Raw genomic sequence first — 21,036 nt, 5'->3', positions numbered from 1 at the left:
TATTTCGTTTGGCAAACGACCGATCGCTCTTTCCGCCTCTCGCTCCCGCCGACGCGCGTTTCTTTCGCGAAAATCCGATTACGAGGTCGTCGAACCTCTCGTCGACCGGATCTCGAGACGATCGAAATTGTTTCGCGAATCGTGAGAAATTTCTTTGGGAAGAAATCGGAGAATCGGTTCGGGCTGGTTGGAGCGGAGGTCCGATTTCGATGAAGGACGTTGGGCGTCGGTGCTCGGCAGGGGTGTCGCGAGCTGCGGTAAAAAGTATCCGCGCCTCGGGAAACGCCACGGGGTTCGCGGAACGAGCGGTGTACGGGGGTTGGGAGGCGCACACACCGTACAATAGCTAGCAATTATGTAGAGTGGCCGGCGTCTGGCCTTACTCGGTGTACTCGGGCGCTGGATCTCGCCGCTGTGTGCTCGTCTTCGTCGTCTTCGTCGTCGTCGTCGTCGTCGTCGTCGTCTCGGTCGACGATGGCGTCGTTGCAGTCATTGCTTGTTAACGCTGCGCCTCGGGTGTCTCGGAAAATGTACCGTCGTCTCTGTTTCTCGCTCTCTTTTCGTAGCCCGTTTCCGTTCCGCGGCAGAGTCATTGGTAAGAAGTGCACGTGCAAGAAAATCGCGGGATGCACTTACGGATATTACCGGGGAATACAGCCGACGCGAGAAACGGAGAGAAAGTCGCAGGAGCCGTTGTTAAAGGACCCCCGGAGCGGTAAGAATTAAATCTGTGGCGCGCGCGCGTGTACGTGCACCCTCCTCGCGGTGTAAATCGCGTTGCAGGGTCGGGCGACCGTTCGCCGATAATTTGCTACGAGATCCGAATTATTTTTCCATCGCGACGAGGGGAAAGGAAAAATCGAGCAGCGAGACCACGGGGATTAAAATCCGGCGCGAGAGGGTCGGAAGAGGAGCGGAAACGATTTATTCGCGCGAGGGTCGTTTCGCGAGGATCCTCCTCGAGCGAGCGGAAAGCCGGTCGAGCCCCGGACGAAGCCCCGTAGAGGCTGGACGGTCGGCGTTCGATGGAAGGACGCTCGGTGATCGAGGGAAGACGAAAATCCTCCGGTCGGCCTCGAAACGGTCGACGGTCTCGTTTTTCCCGGTATTTACCCGGGAATTAGCGTCGCGGCGCTTTCCGATCGCACTTCAAACACAGCCCCGATCCCCCGTGGCGCGGTCCCGGCCTCCTACGGGAGGAGTCGGCTTTTTCACTTACGTTTGTTTTAAACCGCGCGTCCCCGGAGTCGGGCGTAATCAAGGGCCCATTGTGACCCGTTCTCCGGGGCCATTAGACACCGTGGACGGTAGCCACCGGAAGCGCATACGTGCAGTTGCACCTCGCGCATCCGTCACGGGATAATTTCGTACGGGGGGGTGTTCGCCGAGCGAGGCGCACCGTTCGGGGAGAGACGGCACGGCACAAGGGGGGGTACGCGGCGGTGAATCGTGCTCGTTGTTTCTGTATACGTAGCGGCAGATACCGAGAGGGGAAGCGCTGGTCTATGGGTAATTTAACCCGTGGCAGCCCTGAATGGGTTATAATTGGTGATGACAGGCCGTCAGGAGAGGCAGCATTCAACGCGGCGAGAGTGTCGCTCTCGAGGATGGGCGCTTCGGGTCGTCCCAGACGTCGGAGACACCCGCCAGATTTCCGTCCGCGCGTGTGGGTGACGCGGATTCAACCGGTTGTCGTGGAAAGTTGCGATCCCTTGAATGGCTCGTCGGTCTCCAGACGCGAGCTGCGAGCGGTATAATCGCTTTCGGGTGCTCCGTGACTCCTTTCCGGCGTTCCTTCCACCCGGTTCGCGGACGTCCATCGATTCGAGGGGAATCGACGAGTTTACGACGCGAATCGATCGTCCGCGAATAAACGTCTCCGCTCGTTTCGTTCATCGCCGCGATCGGACCGTCGAGACTCTTCCCCGGGCCTATCTACGGATCGTAACCTCGACCGAAACGCGCGTCGCGGGCCAACGTTCCGCGTCGTACCGCGCAGCGTCGCGATGAAACAAGTCTCGCGGTTCGGTCCGCGAAACCTCGTAAACCGAGATTGGGTCGTTGCGCAACAGATGCGCTACCATCGGACCTCCCTCGCGCGATAAGACGATATCGGTATCGCGGAATCGTTCGACATCCGTTGGCGAGAGCGCGCGACGTTCACCGCTCGTTCCAGGGGAATCGAGGGACAGGACCAGCTCGGTGGAAGTGTGCGGTTCGATTCAATTACGACGGTGTCGGCCTAATTCGCGCGAAGCTGGTTTTGCGGGCCACCTATGACGGTGCACCACGGCCGGATCCCGTTCCCCGGAACGATGCACCTTACGCCGGCTGCTCGAGCCGCGGTGCACCGTGCATTCCCGTCCCTCTGTAACCGTAGCTCTGGTCTACCGGTCGGATGCTTCTCCACGGTGGTACCGCGCGTAGACGTAATTCCGCTCTAGCGGCGATACATCCGAACGAGCAGTGCTTCTCAAACGAGGAAAGCCGCCGATCGGATCGAGAGAGTCGGAAACGCGGTCGAACGAGAGCCGACGAACGCATCGATCTCGAGGGGGAAACGAGTGGCTCTCGAAGAGCCAGATTCGGTAAGGTTCGCGCGCGTTTTCGAGCCGCGGTGCGCGAGCTCGAGGCTCGCGGATCCGTTTGAGAATCCCTGAGGGCACAAAGCGCGCGCCGGACGACAGGGTCGTTCTAATCCCGTTCCATTGCAGTTTCGCAGCCGGGAATATTACCCTAACTGGCTATAATTACGTCATCGTCATTGTCTCCTCCCGCGCAAGCCCGTAGCACGGGTACGGAGGCGCAGCAACCCTCGGGTTTCGCAACTCCCGGCACGCAACGCGATCCCTGCTTTCCGATTCTCGGCGTTTCTCGTTTGCAAAGGGCATCGAGGCGACTGCACGTGCATAAACGGTCGTGTCCGCGTGCGCGGATTCGTCGTCGTTGGCTCGTCGGGCCAAAATTGACGCGCTCGCGCGTGTGTGCACGGCGTCGTCGTCGTCGTCGTCGCCGTCGTCGTCTCTCTCTCTCTCCGGTGTCTCGTTTATTCCGCGCACCTGTGATTCTCGCGGGCCCGTTAGACGCGCGCTCCCTCTCCCATTCACCGCTGGCTGTGCACACCCGCCTCGTTACGTTTTCATTCGTGTACTCGACGCTTTCGCGCGCGGACGGTCGTTCACCCGCCGGGCTTTTTGTCCCCGGGTTTCGCGGCTCGTAATTGGGGAAAGAATATCGCGTCAACGGCCGCCCGCTCCCGCTCCCGCGCCCGCGCGGTACAACCCGCGGAAAAACCTCCAGAGCCGCACCGAGGAGGAACTCTTCCTGCGAGAAAGTTGCCGACCGACCCACATACCGCGCCGCGACAAAAACCGGAATTATCGTCTCGGTGTCTACATCGGTATCGCGATTTCGCGCGAGAAGGATGTCTCTGGTTTCTTGCGAAAACGAACGTTCCGGTTGAACGCGCAATCCTGCGCCGAGTGTGTACCATTTTCCATTCGAGCCGCAGCAGCGGTACGGCGCGTCGCGTCGCGGCGCGGTGTGGCGCGGTGTGGCGCGGCGCGGCGTTCATTGAAATTCCAACGACCGCGTAGAGCCCCTCCAATCAGAAACGAGAAACGTCGCGCGGGCGAGACAATTCCGTTCGAGTGCTCGTCTCTCGGTAACGTCGGAAAGTAATTAACGCCGGGTATCCTCCGCCGTAGCGTTGCCGAAGCGAGCGACAAATACGAACAACGGGAAGATACACGGGTGGATTGGCGCGCCGCGATCAGTCCCGGCGGGTATCCATATTCATACGCAGGGTCCAGGGATACCCGAGCCAAGTGGATGGGGTACGCGCGGCGAGGAAACTGTAAGCGCATCGATGCACCTGCGAGACTCGATGGTATTTCTCTGTACGCGTATCTGGCGGAGTGCACGCTCGGTTCGCGTAGCACGGTTAATGCACCCGAGGTTCTCCCGCGCGTTAATAGGAGCCGACGTCGCGCTCGCGCGGGCGAGCGGGCGAGCGGGCGAGCGGGCGTAGCGGGCGGCCGTGCGCGCGCGAGCTAATGCGACGTTACGTCGGTTATGTTATGTCGAGTATGCGAACCGCACTCGGGGGAACGATGCAACCGAGGCGGATCCGAGAGCGGATCTTCCCGGACCGCAGAGTCCATCCTGCGGACAAGGACCACCTGCATATCGGCCCCCCTTCGCTGCGCAATTGCATTTCGCGAATTATTGGCGTATCGCCGGCAATTTCGGCTCTGTTCTCTCTGCGGGCCGCGGTGAATTCATGGCTGCCGACGCGATGCGCCGGACGTCTGTCGGCCCGCATCGCGGCGCGACCGTCTTCCGGAAGCGTCGAATTCCTTCGGTTATCGAACCCTACGCGGCGATCCTACAGCCCGAACGAACGGCTCGCGAAATTCGTTCGAAAGCGATCGTCCGCCCTCGTAGGAAATTGCACCTCGAACGTTGATAATCCGCAAAGCAGTAGTTTCGGTACCGTCGACGACCGATTCGTTTAATTTCGATTCGCTGCGGAGAACGTCGGTTAACGGCAATTATCGGTCGCAGAAACCATAGGAAAATTTCCATTTGTCGCGCGCGCCTGCATCCGCGGTGACCGCGGCAACGCGACAAATGGAAATTCGACGGCACCGACTCTTCGGCGAGTCGTTGGTCGAATTAATATTCGACGCCCGCTGTTTCGAACGGAATTCGATTACACCGATAATTACGGCTCATTGGCGGTGATCGCGGAATAGAAATAGTCCCCGTTGGTCGCGTTCGTAGCTCCTGCCGGTGCGTTTCACGGAGGAAACGGACAGAGGAGAAAGAGGAGAGGAGTTACCGCGAGGAACGACCAAACGGAGAGAACAACCGGGCACGGTGAAAAAAATAGCAAAGGCAACGTCGGAGAGTTCGCGGAGTTTCGTAAACAGAATTATGCTAACTACTCGTGGCACCGAGGCGAGATAGGAAGGAAAATCGAATACAGACTCGGTTGAACGTTCTCCGCGAGGCGAAGGTTGCTTCTCGTCGATGCACCGTTCGTCGAGTTTCGCGCAGCCTCTCTCGGAAAAACTGGGAATCACGAGAAGTTTCCGGTACGCGCGAGATCGTTCTCCGATGATTTTCGAAGGTACCGCGCGAGATCGATTCCTTGGAGAGAGTCGCGGAGGGAAAAATTGGAGGGACGAGTCGGGGGAGGCGACGATGGCCGACGCTCGCGAACCTCTTAATCTCTTCTCGGCTTAATTATTCCCTCGCGTAGCAATAATGAGAATACGGGCAGCGTACCTGACCCCGTTTCGAAGGAGATCGTCATTCGGAGCGGCCGGGACGGAGGACGCGCGAGTGACGAAGAGGGAGGATCGTTTAGAGGTGATTTAGTTCCCTCTTGCTGCGCGTCTAACACCCTCTCCCACCCCTCCGTTACGGTCTATTTAGTAATCTCAAGAAATACAAGCGACCGAAACGACGTCGAGAGCCAGCCAGGCAGACAGCGGGGTCCTCCTCGACGTCTGTTAAATTCATTTAACGAATTTACGTCCGGGGATAAAGAGCAAGGGCGGCTCCGCGAACCGGCATCCGCTCGGAGAATTTCCATCTCGCTGGCCTCGGGACCCTCCGGCTCCTTTGCTCTCGAATCGAAGAGAGCAAGTTCACGGCTGCGAACGTCGGAGAGGATTTACGTTGCGCGCGCGACGAAAAATTCTAATTAAGCGATAAGCCCCGATAAAACGGGCGCCGGTCTTTCGAGCTCGACCGATACCGTCTCGAATTACGATGCCGGCGAGGTGAGCCCCGGAGTTCGGAAAATGCGAAAATTAAATTTCTCCGCCGCGGAAAATAATCGTTGCGTAGGAAATTGGTCGGTCGATCTTGTATCCCCTCTCGCGCGATCCTTGCCGTCTCCGCGTATACGCGAGGCGTCGAGGAACGGCTCCGTTGGACCGTCCCCTCGCGCGAAATAAAATAAAACGGATATTAAAACTGGCGAGAGCTAATTTCCTCGTCCTCCCGAGCATAATACCCGCTCCTCGAGCCGCCTCCGGTTTCCTCGTCCTTTCTCCTTTCCGATTTTTCCCCTTTTTATCGGGCTGCCGTGCCATCTATCGAACGGGACGCCTTCTGAATATTCAGCGGAGAAACGGGCCAGAGGGCCGGGGAGAGACAAAGACGGAGATCGGCGATCCCCGGGCGGAGAGAGCGAGACCGATGGCCGAGCAAATCGAATTCGAGGCTCGAGCCTGACGAGTGACAGCCCGCTGAACGTACGCTGCGGATGCGATTAAAGTCTGCCAGGACGTCAACGTGATGCTCCTGAAATGCGAATTCCCTTCCAGCGAACCGCTCGACCCTTGACCCACATCCGAGCAGACACGGGGATTGAATCGCTCCCGGTGAAAATCCACGGAAGTCACCGGAATGAAAATCGACGGCCGCTCGTCGATACGCGATAGCTGGATTTTTATTAATTTCCTTTCCCGCGTTCGCGATTCCGAGGCCCTCGACGATGGTCCGCGTCAACGGCACCATCGGTGCCACCGGACTCCGCCCAGAGATCGAAAAACGAACGGGGAGGAATCGAGGCCCGGATCGATCTTCCCGACGCGATTCCATCTCGCGAACCGACTGTCCTTGAAATTGCGGCTATTCCGTGGAAATCCTTCTATTTGCGACCGAGCTCTCCCCCGTCGAGCGACTCGCGTCGATCGCCGAACGGGGAGAAGAGAGCACGAGAGACGGAAAGCCAAAGGGGAAACGGTCCGTACCTACGGACGGCAATCTTCGTCCGAAGCTACGGAAGATCCGTGTTATCCTTCGAAATCGGAGGACGATGCTCCTTCGAGACGTAAACGGTAATCGGACACCGGAGGACGCAACGATATCCGATACCGTGTATCCGCGCGATATTGGCGATGCTTTTAGCCGCGACAAACACCGACATCCCGTTCGGTGCTCCTCCTCGAGAGGAGGTTCGAATTTTTTAAGCGTCTCCTCGACGAACGATTCGCGATCGACGAAACGGTTCGCAACACCCCCGCAGGTACGGCTCTCAAAGGATCGGTTACTCGAAGGGAAGAACAACCAGAGGATTCGGCCGCGTCCTTCTGGTCGAGCGTAACTATCCGAAGGAGCCCAGTGGCTCTCGAAACGACGTTAATACCCTACGTCAAAGGATCCTCCGGTTCGTCTACGTGCCTATCCTCCGGTAATGCACAATACGCTCCGTTGCGCCAAGTGGGCACCACTCGAGGGACACTGTGCAACTCCAGAGACGACGTCTGACGCGACTGCACACCTTCCACGCGAATCCAAGCACCTTTGAGGTCATTACGGCGCTCGCTTCCATCGTGTTTCGACCTCCACTCGAGGCGGAGGCTCGGTCGGATGGCTGGTTAATCAAGCTCCGTTTCACTTACCAACCCCGAGCCCTCCGTCTCGTAGCTCTCTTAGTGCCGTCCCCAAACGTTCGGTTCTCCCCGAACTATCTCGCTTCCCGCCTCTGCCGACTTCTACCGCTGTTCCGCGCCAGATCTCCGATAGTCCTCGAATCCGCGTATCCACGGGCCCGGTATCGGATTAGTCGTAGACGACCAAGTTTCTTGCTCGCGTCGCTCGGGGATTCGGATTCGGTGTCTCTCCGGCCGCCGATCGAATCGCCGATAAAACCGATCGCCCGATACCCGTTCGGGAGGAGGCTGCGCGAGTTCGCGTCGAGAAACGCGATTCGTCGGCGGAGCTCCGAGCTCGCCGCGAAAATTAAAGTCACGAACGAGCGACCATCGGTGCTCGATCGCAACGCGAAGCGATAAAAGAACGATCTGCGTTTCTCAACGGCGCGAACCGGAAACCGCGCCGGCTGTGTTTGTTCGGGTAGCCGCGGCAGCTCATTAGGTAAATCCCAAAAAAGAAGGGCGAACTCTGGCGAGAAGCGGCCCGACGCCACAAATTTATTCGTAAACTTTCGCAATTTAAATATCCGCGGTGTTTCAATCAAGCGGCGCCGGCGCCGCGGCGGCGGTGGTGGCGGTGGTGGTGGCGGTGGCGGTGGCACGTGCGCACACCTAGGTACGCATCTGTGTACACCGGGTCGAGATTACTTTCCTCTCTTTAGACTTTCATCGGTTTCGCGTCCCCCTTGTTCCCGCGTGCCCCGAGTATCGACGACCACGGATTTTCGTGTCGACGCGTCGCGCCGTTAAATATTAAGTAGCATCCGCCACGCCCCTCGAGAACTCGGAAACCACCGAGAAAAACTCGCGTTCGTCCACCGAGGAGGTAGGACGCGTTTGCGAATCGAAACGCGGTTGTTCGGGCTCACGGTGGATAGCGGCCGGCGTAATTGTACTCGCGATTTCGCGGGGACCTTTATTCCCCCGTTATCCCCGAAATCGCGGAAGAAAACACGGCTCGGGTCGTTGCTCGACGCGTCCTGTATCTACAAGGGGTCGACCATGCATGGATAACTACGAGGCGAGCGAGGGCGAGCGACGAACGGCGCCCGGGTCGGTTCCTCGCCGATAACCACCGCGTGGGAGGTCACTTGACCGGATAGGAATAATGCCTCGACCGTGGTAACCCTTCCCGATAAGCGTGTACCACCCACCTACGAGCGTGGCGATAGCGGCAAAACAATATCCCCCTGCTCGTACGACTTGGACGCGGGGGATGGATTTGGTTGCGCGCGACTACTCGCGGACCGAGATAAACGAGCAGCGGGATGCATGCGCGTTACTCGGAAAGATGGATCACCGTTCGGCTCGGTATCGAACGATACGGTGTGACCGTCTTTCAACGATCCGTGCAAGATCGACCGAGTTTGAAAACTCGAGCGACTCGCTCGGGTTATGAAAATTTTAAGTAGCAGCCGAGCAGGGTTCCGAGGGCTTCGAAGACACCTTTTACGACCGGAGGGCTGCGTGCTTTAAATACGTGGGTACTCGACTCGGTCGCTTTGGCTCGATTTCCTACCCAGGAAGCGACATCTTTCCTGCACAGTCTCGTCCGAACAAATACACGCTCCCTCTTCGGTTCGAGCAAGAGGCGGGACTGGCTGTATATCCGCGAATACAAGGGTGGAAATGCGACGATATTACCGACGGGGTGGAGGAATAGAGAATCCCACGGGTTACGGTAGGTGAAAGGGGCCGGAGCGGGGAGGTAAGGGTGGAAAGTCGTTTATCGAGTCGACAGGCTGGGTGTACCCACGCGCATTGATATGCAAAATTTGTAGTTTCGAGAAGCTTACGAGAAACTCCAGCGGCAAGTAAACTTCAAAATCCGATGCGCTTGTCGGCGCGAGGTTATATACCGGGTACGGAGGCGGCTGTAACCGGTTCGTGCTTCCGGTGCCGGGTTCCGTGTACGCGAACTTGGGCGTTTCGGTCGACTCGCGGGCTAGAACACCCTTAATACGCTTCTAAATATTCCGACGGCAGTTTTCGGGGGTTCTTAACGGGCCGCGATGCGTCCGTCGCGATTAAAAGCGCTTCGAAATTCCGAGAACGTATCCCGAGCTTCGATCGAGGGTGGACGGAACCGAAAGCTTGCAAAGAACGGTAACGTGAATCGTCGATATGGTTCGCCCGGAGAACGCCTGCCTCTCCCCTTGTTCGTTTCGCGATCGTCGAGAAGGTCTGCGGGTGACTAGGACTCGCGATGATGCACGAGGGCGCTCGGCGTGTTCCAGAGTAGGTACACGGGGCGCATAATCCGGACGAGCAGCAGTCGGGTCGTGAAAGCGACCGAATCCGGGTGGCGGGGGGCGAGTGGCTGCACGCGCCGAGCCCAGATAGAAACAGAAAAGGCAGTTAATTCGGCTCGAGTTAAAAGCTCGGCTTAAATGACCTATTCAGAGTTTAGCGAGAGCGAATTCGCTTCGCCTCGCTCGTCCGAAGAATGGATCGAGCCGGGGTAGGGACGGAAAGAGGCCATTGCACGCGTCTTCGTTACCCGTCGACGAGCTATCGTCATCGCGGGTCCGCGTCGCTGCCACCGACAATTTCCTGCCGCATCGATTCTTTCTTCGTCGCGGCCGACGACGACGACGACGACGACGACGACGACGACGGAGTTTTCTCGCCCGGAGAACTCCTCTCCGGCCGGGTTCCCGTCGTGACTAAATGAAATCCATTAGGAGACAGGAGATGGAACGTCTCGCTGCGAGAGGCTGCACAGCGCCGTGGAAGGAGGGACCAACGAGGAGAGCGAACGTTGGAGGGGGACAGACGTCGACCTTAATGAAAAATCATTACGATATCCGTGGACGAATATAGAGCAGAGAACAACCCAGAGGGGACAAAAGCCAGGAGCTGTCCGTTCTAGGCGCGTGGTTGCTGCCCGGAATGGGTTTGATTAGGAGCGACCGGAAGTTTCCGTCTGTTTCCGCGGAGGCTGTTAGGCGGCGAGCGCACGACTGGTCGAAATCCATCACGAGCAATCCCGGCACGGGCTTTCGATGCCCCCGGAGGGAGAAACCGACGAGAACTTGGCCCGTCTTGTATAGCCCCGACGTCCTGATATTCAATCCCGACTACTAATTGCTGCGCCATCGTGAATTTCCATCAGCGGATCGCACGCCATAACGAACCTCGTGAATCGCGCTGAGTCCTTGAATGCGAGCCGGAAGACCTGGAACCGATCCAACGCGACGCGCGATTCGCGATCGCGAATTCTCCAGCCGAGAGAGATCGGGACGAGCGAGCCTTTCTTTTAACATTTTTCCGACCTATTTTCCCGCGATCCGCGAAACAATAACGAACGAACGCGCTCGCCGGGGGACAGAGAAACCCTTCGACGAAAGCGCGTACCGGTGCTCGAAGGGTCGCCGGTCCACAAAGCGCTTTACGATCCGTTATACGACCGCAAGCTCGCGATACCGTGTTTAGCACGGGTGCGCGATCGCGAACGCGAACGCGAACGCGAACGCGACTAGCCCGTTCCAGGTGCATTCGGCGGCCCAGTGTTTCTCCCGCGATGCGCGCTTTACGAGCTTTCCCAGGGCTCGCTACGATTCGTCGAACGGCAGAGTTTACGCGTTCCTTTGATACCCGGTGTAACGTTGAAACCGCACGCGATACCGTTGACAACCGTTTCAACGATCTCCTCGTTTCTCGAGGGTCGCGTAAATCTCGAAGATTCAATTCGAGAGGCGGGCGCGGGAGAGAGGGGAAACGATAAGGATCGTCGTCTTTGCGTTTCGCTCCGAATCGGATTTTCGCGTGCAGCGAGAAGAGAGCGCGTCGAGGCTCGCCGTGCGCTAAGAGCACCGCTAAGTGTGGTCGCGCGCTACGCTCGACGGACGACGAGCATTAGGCAAATTGAAATCTTGCTGGTAGAGGAGGCACGTGTCCAGTTTGCGTTCGCGTCTCGGGCGAAACTCCGCTCGGCGCGAATCCGACGCGATGGTTTCGGTGCTCTGACCGTGGCCCGTGAAACCCGAGGAACCTATATCGGGGGTAACGTCCGCGAGTTCCTCGAAACCAGAGCTCGTGTCTCTGCGGCTGCTCCCCGTTTAACAGCTTTTGCTTCCTGTTTTACGATGTAACTGGCTCTTTGCCCGCTACCGGGATAATCTTTCCGAGACCGACCACCTCTCGAACTAATCTCGTTTCCCTTCGTCTTTGCGTTTCATTACACGGGACGGGGTAACCATCGCGGCTCGTATCGAGACCGAAATTTCAGACGTCGGGGGAAGCGACTAATTGGCGAGACGGGAAATTAAGGGAACCTCGATACTTGGACGCGGCATTCCCGTACCATGGACGTCTCGAGCGAACGAACGCTCGGAGCTAATCGAAGATATTGTTTCAATCTGGCCGTGTTTGCCGAAAAATCGCTACGAACCGAGCGCCGACTCGGTTGCGGCAAATTAATTCCCTCGTTATATTCGCGAGATCCCCGATCCGTTCGCATAATACACACAGATATCGAGTTCTCGTTCCCCTCAGCCATTCACCTCGACGACCTACTATTGGAAGTGCACCGCAAGTTGTTAACCTTAGTTGGCGGTTTAATTACACAGGCAAATATTATCGAACTGCCGGAGTTAATTAGATAATTAAAACTTGAAGGGTAAACTACTTTGCCGAGCGGCGTACCGAGGGAAGGCGTAGACGTAGCCGCGGTTCGTCCGTGAGCCGGCTCTCTGCTCGTGTACACGGGTACACCTCGAAAGATGGAAGGCGAGATTGACGGCGTACCGCAAATCGTGCTTCTTCCACGTTCTACCTTCCACCGAGAACTTTCCGCGGGGACGTGGATGGAACCGAGATCTACCTGTTCCCACTGTAATAGAGCTATCCTTAACGAGAAATTCCTCCGTCTTGTCTTTTTAACGGCGAGGAAAATTTGTCCGGTCTTCCTCCGACCCACCGAGTGAATTATCGTGCCGCCGAAGGTTTCTGTATCGTTCATCGGGGACATTTTATCGCCACCTTCCCTCGGGTCGTCCAAACTTTGCCCTCCGTCGCGCGGTCCGAGCAGAGCTTTCTTTCCGTAGAAAAGCTAGAGGTAGAGGTAGATGTTTCCACGGAGAGAAATCTCTGCTCGGGCACCGGTTCGATTGATATTTGCGTCAGCGTCCGCCTCGCTCCAAGAGACGACTCCGGTTGAATTTAAACGTGTTCTCGCGTTTCGTTTCGAAGAACCGGGACGAGCCAGGCGTATATCCCGGTACGAATTTCGATCCGAGGATCGTTTCCCGTGCGCGGAGAACTTTGACCAAAACTCCGAGAACGTTACGGAAATCTACATCCCGGCCGAGAAAGGTGCGAATATGTGCGCGGTCGTACCGGCACAGAAGCGATAGGCAAAGGCAGGTCTCCATTTGTTAAAGTTTACATTGAGAAAAGCTCCCGGGTGCAGCTATGGCAAAGCCGGTCTGAACAAACAATTGCAACGAGCTCCCAACTAATCTGGTGTGCCGACGAGCGGCAACCAAGCGTAGGCCAAGGGTGGAGCGAAAACGGAAAAGAGAGACCGGGCCGGGCCGGGCAGGGGGATTCCCAGTCACTGGAAAGCGAAGCGCGGAACGAAGTAAAATATCAACATAGCTTCTCGAACTCTGGTGTCCAGCTACCGGTGGAATTTTCGATGGTAGTTTCGTTGCGCGGCCGTAACGAAATCGTAAACAATTTCTTTCCGTTTATTCGGCCCAGTTCCGAGCGTCGCAATGCGATCGACCGATTCCGGCTTTCTTCGGAATTAGCGCGTATTTGCGATCGTTCGCCGTTACGCGAATCGATTTTTCTCGCGTCTCGGTACTCCTGTAGGAATATCCGTTGGTTAAACGAGGACGTTGGACTTTTTGTTGCAGACACAAGCGGAAAGTGCAGAACCTGTTACCGTGCAAGAGCGCAGCGGGAGCGGCGGCAGCGGCGGCCGCAGCCGCGGCTGGTGGCCGAAGTCGAATGTTGGCCGATGGACAATCGCACGGGGGTACCGGGAGCGGGGGTGGCGGTGTGCTCTACGAGGACCTGCCGGAAGCGGTGACGCACTCGCAGCTGCACAATCACCTGCCGAGCCACCACCCTGGCCAGGCGCCGACGATCGAGGTACGAAATCCCGATCAGCGACACAACCTGCGGGAACGACAGCCGCAACAGTTGCAGCGTGCGCGGCCTCCCGTGCCACATCATCTCGACTATCTCGACTACCGGGATCCGAGGGCGATACTGCGCGTCCAGGACAAGCCCTCGAGGGCGGTCTTAGGCGGCTATCGAACGCCGCGAGCCCTTCTCGCCAAGTCCCAGGAAGTCCCGCTCTCGATAGCAACTCACGCGCCTCCTCGATGCACCGCCGCGTCCAGTCCGCTCTTAAGGAACGGCGGGAACGTTCTTCGTAACAGTCACCTGCTGCTGGCCAGTCAGAACGCCCTGATCACCACTCGACAACCCTTGCCTCCGACCCCTTCGACCGGTGTTCCTTGCATCCCGAGCCGTCCGGACGCGGAGATCGTTCCGACCAACGACAAGTATCCCAGCGACGGCTACTCGATAGACTCCCGGCTACCGATCACGCCGATCCATCGACCCAGACTCCTCCAATCGTCCCTGGACAAACGTCACGGTTCCGTCGGTTCGTCCGGTCAGCTCCAACAACCCGCCCAAAGAGTTCCGCATAGGGAGGAGGTAGCGTACGGCAGGAGGCCGTCGGTCGATTCCGAGGGGTACTCGTACATAGACTTCAAGGACACGGAACTGGAGTCCGCGAGATACGATCCGAGTTATCGTCGTCAACCGGATAACGCGATCGGGACGAGAATCTCCTCGCTGAGGTTGTTCCGTTCGTCCTCGATCAGGTCGAACTCCCTCGACTCGGACGGTTACTCGTACATCGTGGACTCCAGGAGGGCCCCGGGCACGGCCAGAAGAATCGTTGCCGAGGGCACCGAGGAGGAGGTGTGTCCGCTCTGCACGATGCAACAGATACACAGCCTCCTCAGCAAGCCCGAGGACATCTATCTGAACGTCCAGACCACGTGACACATGTCGTTCGCCAGCGACATATTCTTGTAGAGACTGCCCTGTCTCGGATGTCTGTACCCGGCCGGTGGTTCCAGGTGTCCTCGGGACCCTCGGAGCCGTTCGGGGGACAGGAGACGGTTCACATATCCCGTGATATCGTCGGCCACGATCGTTTCAAGGTCGTTCGAGCTCGCGACCCTCGCGTTTCGGTGTAAACTCGTCGTCGTAGTTACGTTCCATCGTAAGGTCGTAGGGTAGTCTAGTGTCTTTTCCAGTTGGTCAGCGAGCAAACCGAGGCGACAGCGCTCCTCGGGTGTTTCTTCTCGGAGGATCGTCTCCTTCGGGTTCCGTTCGTTCGATTTCGTTCCGAGCGTCTCCGCAGCTCGCGACGCGTTTCGTTGCTCTTTACGTTGCATTCCACGATCGAGTGCCAACCGACACGATTACCTCGATCATCTCGATCATTCGTTTACTCGTTGCTTACGGACGAGATCAGTCCCGACGATTTTCGGTTCAGTTCCTCTTGCTCGCTATCGGTGACGAGGCGAAGACACTAGCGCGGACTAGTCAGTATTTATTTTGTTACGCGGCCGTGCTTGCACAATCTCGCGTTCACGAGGGAAGAGGCGAGAGAACTGGCTCGACGAACCGGCCGCGTGCCAGTGGAGCGAGAAAAGAGGGCGAGGGGCCTTATTAATTTCGATTGTGTGAGCACGGCGAGAGCTAGATGCACTCCATGGTTGTAAATAGATTAGACTCGCAAAAATTTGTAAATAATATACACAGAGCGAGGCGAAGAAGCAAGGTGAGCGAGAGAGAGAGAGAGAGAGAGAGAGAGAGAGAGAGAGAGAGAGAGAGAGAGAGAGAGAGAGAACGAGAGAACGAGAGAGAACGAGAGAACGAGAGAGAATATATACATATAAATATATATTAATATAAAAGTATTAAAAGACAGTCAGAGATTAGCTGTGCACCCGCGTGAACGGTGAATTACCAGACCTAAGTTTCTCGTTTATATAGACGCTCGAGTAATTATCGTTACGATGGTAACGATCATTATTATTATTATTATTATGATTATTATTATTATCATCGAGCAGATTAATTATTATTTATTGTCGTTATCGTGTCTCATACCGTAGCCGGTACGGTAGCCTGTGTCTTGTAAATAAACCCCGGATGGGTTTGAGATAAACGCGCGTAGATTCGAGACGGAAGAGAGGCGAGAGAAAGAAGGGAAAGCAGAGAAAGTCCTGTGTATATTGAAGTACCGAGGAAAGAGGGAGGAAAGTTTGAGAAAATAAAATTACTTTACTGAAAAATTTGACGAGGAGTGGTTATTGACCCGGTCCACAATCCCATCCTTCGCATCCCTCGTATCCTTCGCGAACGCGCGGAATTTCGATCGAGCGAACACTCCGCCGGATAGAACGGAATCGGGCGGAAGATCGATGACGGACTCGTGAAAATGGAGTTGCGCGCGCTCGACGAAGAGAGAAAACGATAACGATGGAGTCGCGCGAAATCGTATCGGACGCGCGTGGACCAATCGTCCCCCGACACAATACACGTGGCCGCGGAATAACCACTTCTGTGTTCAAACTTTCTCTGAGGGAATGAAAAATGAACGTCCGGTTGCCCGTTTTTCGGAGATCCTCCGGCAAACGTGAAAGGCTTTCCCGCGCAAATAAAGGCGTACGTAAGCGAAAACGACCACGTAGAGAGAAACGAAGGGAAGAACCGGAGGAGAGGTTAGGAAAAATCGAGGAAAAGATCGACCAGCCGCACCATTGTGCACCGGCGCCGTTTGCCTCGGCGAGCTGCCGCACCAACGAAAAAGCTCTCTAATTTCGCAAATGGGACCGGTGCGACCATCTACCTCGAACGTAATTTAATTGCTCGAAACACCTTTCTATTTCTCCCAGTGGTATCCGAGTTTGGCCACCGGTGGAGGATTCGCGCGTTGTCGCGGTCGATCCTTTCGACCGTTCTTCTTCGAATCTCCTGGAAAGATCGCGGGAAGATCGACGATCGGTCGGTCCTCGTCCCGTTGTTCGCGCGTCGATCGTGTCGGTTTCGACGACACCGCTTCGGGCGCGCATCCGGTGTCGGATAACCAAATAAATTGACGATCCGTGCCACCGGAAGTCTGGCGATTTAATATCCACCTGTTGTCGACTCCGTTGCGCGGTTCGATCGATGTCGCGACACGTCGTTGAACAATCGGGCCATTGATTGCCGCGAACCACCGATGACGACGCTACGCGACGAAAACCCGGGTCTTCGAGGAGCGTGTTCTCATCGAACGGGCGGGTCTCGATCTCGTCGACGCTCGTCGACGCTCGTCGCGTTTTCAATTTTCTCGATGGTCCGTTCGAGCTCGAACGAGGAAGCGTTCTTGCGTTCTCCGGCGCAAAATAAGCCAATAAACATCCAATCTTGTCCGTTGGTCGACCATCGATTCCCTGTCCCACCTGTTGTTGGCTCGATTACGGGCCTCTAATCCGTATCCTGGCACGTCGTTAGGCCACGAAACCGCGGTAGCTTCGCAGCAATAGCGACGCAACATCGATGGCCAGCGGGGCAAGGAGGAGGGATCGGACTTAGGAACCTAATGCAATTGCCGCTCGTAACTAACAATTAGCAGGTTACGGTAACGCGCTGTGGCCACGGCATCTAGCAGCGCACGATGCACCGACATGGCCGGAAGGGTGGTCGATCTTCGTTTCGAGGAACGCGCCTGCGCGATCGAGGTGCACGGTACCTCGATCCATCGGAACACCGTGACGTCGTACGTCCCTCGGATATCCGAAACATCGACTCGCTCAAACAACGTTTGCTCGTCGTGTAACGAATCTTCTCGATGCATTTCGAACGATTCTTCGCGGGTGGAAAAAAAAACCCATCCACGGAACAACCGGAACGTCGTACTCGAACGAGGAGATTCCACGACGCAAAAGGCCGAAGGAGCGGGCTTAAAAAATTGAAACGTAACCGGAGATCCGTTATTCGCAAACGGTCGAACGAATCGAGACTCTCGAGCCACGTTTCTCGAGACGAACGAGATACGAGCGTAGCTCGTGGAACGAGTCGGTGTTTGCTTCGGAAAGCGTTATAATCGATGATTGGATTTCTCGAGTATTAAGGTCTCTTTCCCTCTGTCTCTCTCCGTCTCTCTCTCTCGGCGTATCCTCGATCGTTCGAGCGGTTCGGAATTAATGGTCGAGAGGTCTTTGAATTATTCGATTCGTTACGTTTATCGTAACGCGAGAGTCGGGGAATGGACGGCCCGTCGGAGAATTAGCAGCCTCGCCGATAGCGTCGTATTCTTCGAGCATCCGGTAATTGGAAGAGACGTAGTAAATTAGTCGATTAGGACGGCGCGTTATCGCGATACAATGTGACGGTCCAGCTAGGTGGATCGGACGCACGGCGCGCTCTGCGGACGGACAGACATACGGCGAACGTGGGGCAGGTTAGGCGCGTTAGGGACAACCCATTAACCTCCGTGCTCCACGCTATTACGCCACGGACATATTGCTTCCTGCTGTTGGGTACGATGGCTCAAGGCTCTATCTCAATCTCGCTCTCTCCGGCTCCTCGGGGTTCTTTCTCGTTCTCGCAGCTCGAGCCGAGCTTTCCCGGTTTCGCTTCTTTATCCGTCGCTTTATCTTCTCTCGGTGTCCGTGTTTCGCTCCGCTCTCTCTCTTTCTCTCTCTATCCTTCTGTCTCCATCCGCCTAGTTCTCCGATGCGTTTCTATAAACGGGATATAATAAACGCGCGCGGAGATTTCCTCTATTACGCGAATCACGCTGAAAGCAAATTTACGGCCGCCGTTCCGAGAAAGCGTTGGCTCGCTCGCGCGTTCGCTAGCTCGCTCGTTCGCTCGCTTCGATATCCGTGAAATATCAAAAATCGTTTCCCACTCTCGAGATAACGATAGGCTATCCCTGGGCGGGAAATTGAAAGGCGTCCGGAGGGAGGATCGATTATCCCATCGCTTTCGCGGATTCCCCGGGTTTCTCGCTCGGCGCGAATCTCGGATCGTGGAACACGCTTCGAGTGGGTTTGTTCGCTCGGGCCGAGAGACGTCGAGTTCCACGGGACTCGAAATTCACCAGACGACGCGGACCCGTTACTCGAGAAGAAAACGCTCGGTTCGCGATGCGCTCTTATTAGAAAGAACCCTCGAGGTATACGTTGCCCGGGCTACGCCCGCTAAGGGCGACAATTACCTTCGTCCGGGGCCCGTCCGTCCAAACGAGACGCCGGTAATCGAGTGATCCTCTTTCGAGAGTGATAATATCGCTCTCGGAATCTGTATTCAGAGCAAAGAGCTCCGGGCGTTTGCTCAGGCGTCTATCATCGAGGCGCATCTCGATTTTGGTAGTTAAACGGAATCGCGATTCTCGGGGAGATAGCGCGTCGATCCTTTACATTCCTCTTCTCGCGATTTCCCAGACTACCGAGAAGATTCCATCGATGTTCGCGCGGAGGTTGCTTCGAGTCTTTCCGTCGATTATTTTCTTAAAATTAACGAAACGAGCGTGGCGCCCGAATTGAATTCGTTTCACCAGCGAAAAGAAACGAAAGGGTATTGTTTCCATGGTGCACAGGACCCGAGAGACTCGACTCGACTCGACTCGACGCGACGCGACGCGACGCGGTCCTTCTTTGGCACCGACGCGAGTTTAACAATCGTCCCGTTAGAAATTGATCGCTCTTCTCCGAGATTAAGGAGGTTCGAGCCCGATGCTCTCTCGGGAGGCCCGATAATTCGGTTACCCACTCGTCGGAAGACTCCCGGCGATCGAAGAAAAGTTGGCAGCGGCCGAAACGCGAAGGGCGAGACGGCCGATTAGACGAGATGCGAGAAGACAAGCAGAAGGGCCGGAAGAGAACCCTCGGTTCGATGTTCGGCAAAAGCGAAGCAAAAGTAATCGAGTGATCCTCCTTTGTGGCCGACGGAGCCGCCCACGGGACTTCGATTCGGGGGAAAAGCCGTCGGTTTCGTTCCTCTCGACTCCCTCGCGATTCACCCGAATTATCGGGCTAACTCGATTTCGTCGATTCGAGGTCACGGGAGTCACGGATCGTTCGCCGGATACCCGATCGCGTTTCGAAATTACGTCTTCGTCTTCCGTCGCGGGTAATTTCGAGCTAACGAGGGCTAAAAAGTTTGCGTCGACGTCAACGGCCGGTAACTTGCCATCGCGTAGTCGTTTCGGGCTCTACGTACATCCTGTTGCAACGTCGACGAGCGACGAGAGTGTACGCCACCGGAAAATCAACCCCATCAAATTTTATTAGGAAGTACTTGGAAAGTACTCGAACCTCTCCCTCGCTATTGTTCCCTTCCGCCATCGTTGTTGCAAAGCTGTAACTCGGACCCTTCGTTCACTTAGCGTTCCTCTCGTACCCCGAAGCGATTCTCCTTTCTCGATGAAAGTGTCGAAACGGAGGCGCGCGAGCGCAAACTTTCCGAGAGGGAACTATCCCCGATTATTTATCGTTGTCGTTTGTTCGTTCCTCGTCCCGAATTACGCGCGCGCATCGATCGAATTCCATCGACTCCGATTCGAAGACGAACGTCCTTCCCTGAGACCTTTCGAGGGTCTGATTACCGTAAATAAATAATCGAACGAGCGAGCACGGAGACGTTCGCCGCGACGGATACCCCGGGCAAGAAGCTCCGCGAACCACGACACGCCATTTGTACCCGTTACGCGATATGACGAGACCCATTAGACGAGTTCCTGCGCGAGGAGCGAGGAGCGAGGACACGAGAAATCCGGAAACGGGTTGTCGCGAGAGTAGACGCGCGCGAAACTGGGTTAACCGGAACCCCGGGGGTTAAATCGTGCTGTATCGTATCGATCATCCGGACGATCTCGGCGCTTCGCTCCTTCCCAGGTCATTGCTGCCGTCGCTGTCGCCTCGTTGAATTTTTTAGCGAGTTCGCGGAACAGGATGTCCCGGGAATTAATTACGAGTCCCGGAGTTTTTAGAATTCATCCGGGGTTGCCGGGACGTCTTGAGAGGCGACTTCTCGCCCCGTTCGCTCGACGGTTCGGTAGGGGTTGGCGCGTTTCGTGGCCGGAGAAATAAAATTAGCGTCGAAAATCGTTCCTTGTTGTTCGCGACGATGACGATCTCGGATGATTCGAGGATCGACCGACGAGTTACCCCTCGTTTTCGCGCGATTCGCAGCCGAGTCAGCGTTTCTCGGTTCGGGACTCGCCCGGAGGTGAGAGAAATCGAAGGTTCGCGAGGGTCTCGAGGGCCAAGAACGAGTCAATCGTCGCTCGGGAACGCAACGAAGGCGCCGTTAGCACCGTCCCCCTTTGATGTCTACTTTAATCCGTATCGGTTGCGCGAAACGAGTCTCGAAGAACGATAAAGTTCTTTCGATGGAACGCGGAGCGAGCCGGTGAATCGACGAGGACATCGACGCGAACCCGTTCGAGAAGAAATTACGATCTTAAACTGTGCCGTACGCTGGGAAGTTTTCGATACGTCGAAAGTAGAGTCGCGAGGCGGGAAAAGTGTCGCGCGAGAACGACTCG

At 56.4% G+C, this 21,036-nt stretch overlaps 1 protein-coding gene across 3 annotated transcripts in view; it reads left to right on the top strand.

The window, feature by feature from the left end:
* Pxb (putative Hedgehog signaling attenuator pxb) overlaps positions 1–21,036 on the top strand; it is a 171,410-nt gene that overhangs the window by 142,371 nt on the left and 8,003 nt on the right. For all 3 annotated transcript variants that reach the window (XM_076309645.1, XM_076309646.1, XM_076309644.1), the window contains one exon: positions 13,319–13,556. In XM_076309645.1, coding sequence (XP_076165760.1) covers positions 13,319–13,556 — 238 coding nt within the window. The remainder of the gene's footprint in view (positions 1–13,318; positions 13,557–21,036) is intronic.

This window comes from Ptiloglossa arizonensis, chromosome 4, assembly GCF_051014685.1.
Source record: "Ptiloglossa arizonensis isolate GNS036 chromosome 4, iyPtiAriz1_principal, whole genome shotgun sequence".
NCBI classification, from domain to species: Eukaryota; Metazoa; Arthropoda; class Insecta; order Hymenoptera; family Colletidae; genus Ptiloglossa; species Ptiloglossa arizonensis.
This window is presented reverse-complemented; position numbering and strand designations above follow the sequence as displayed.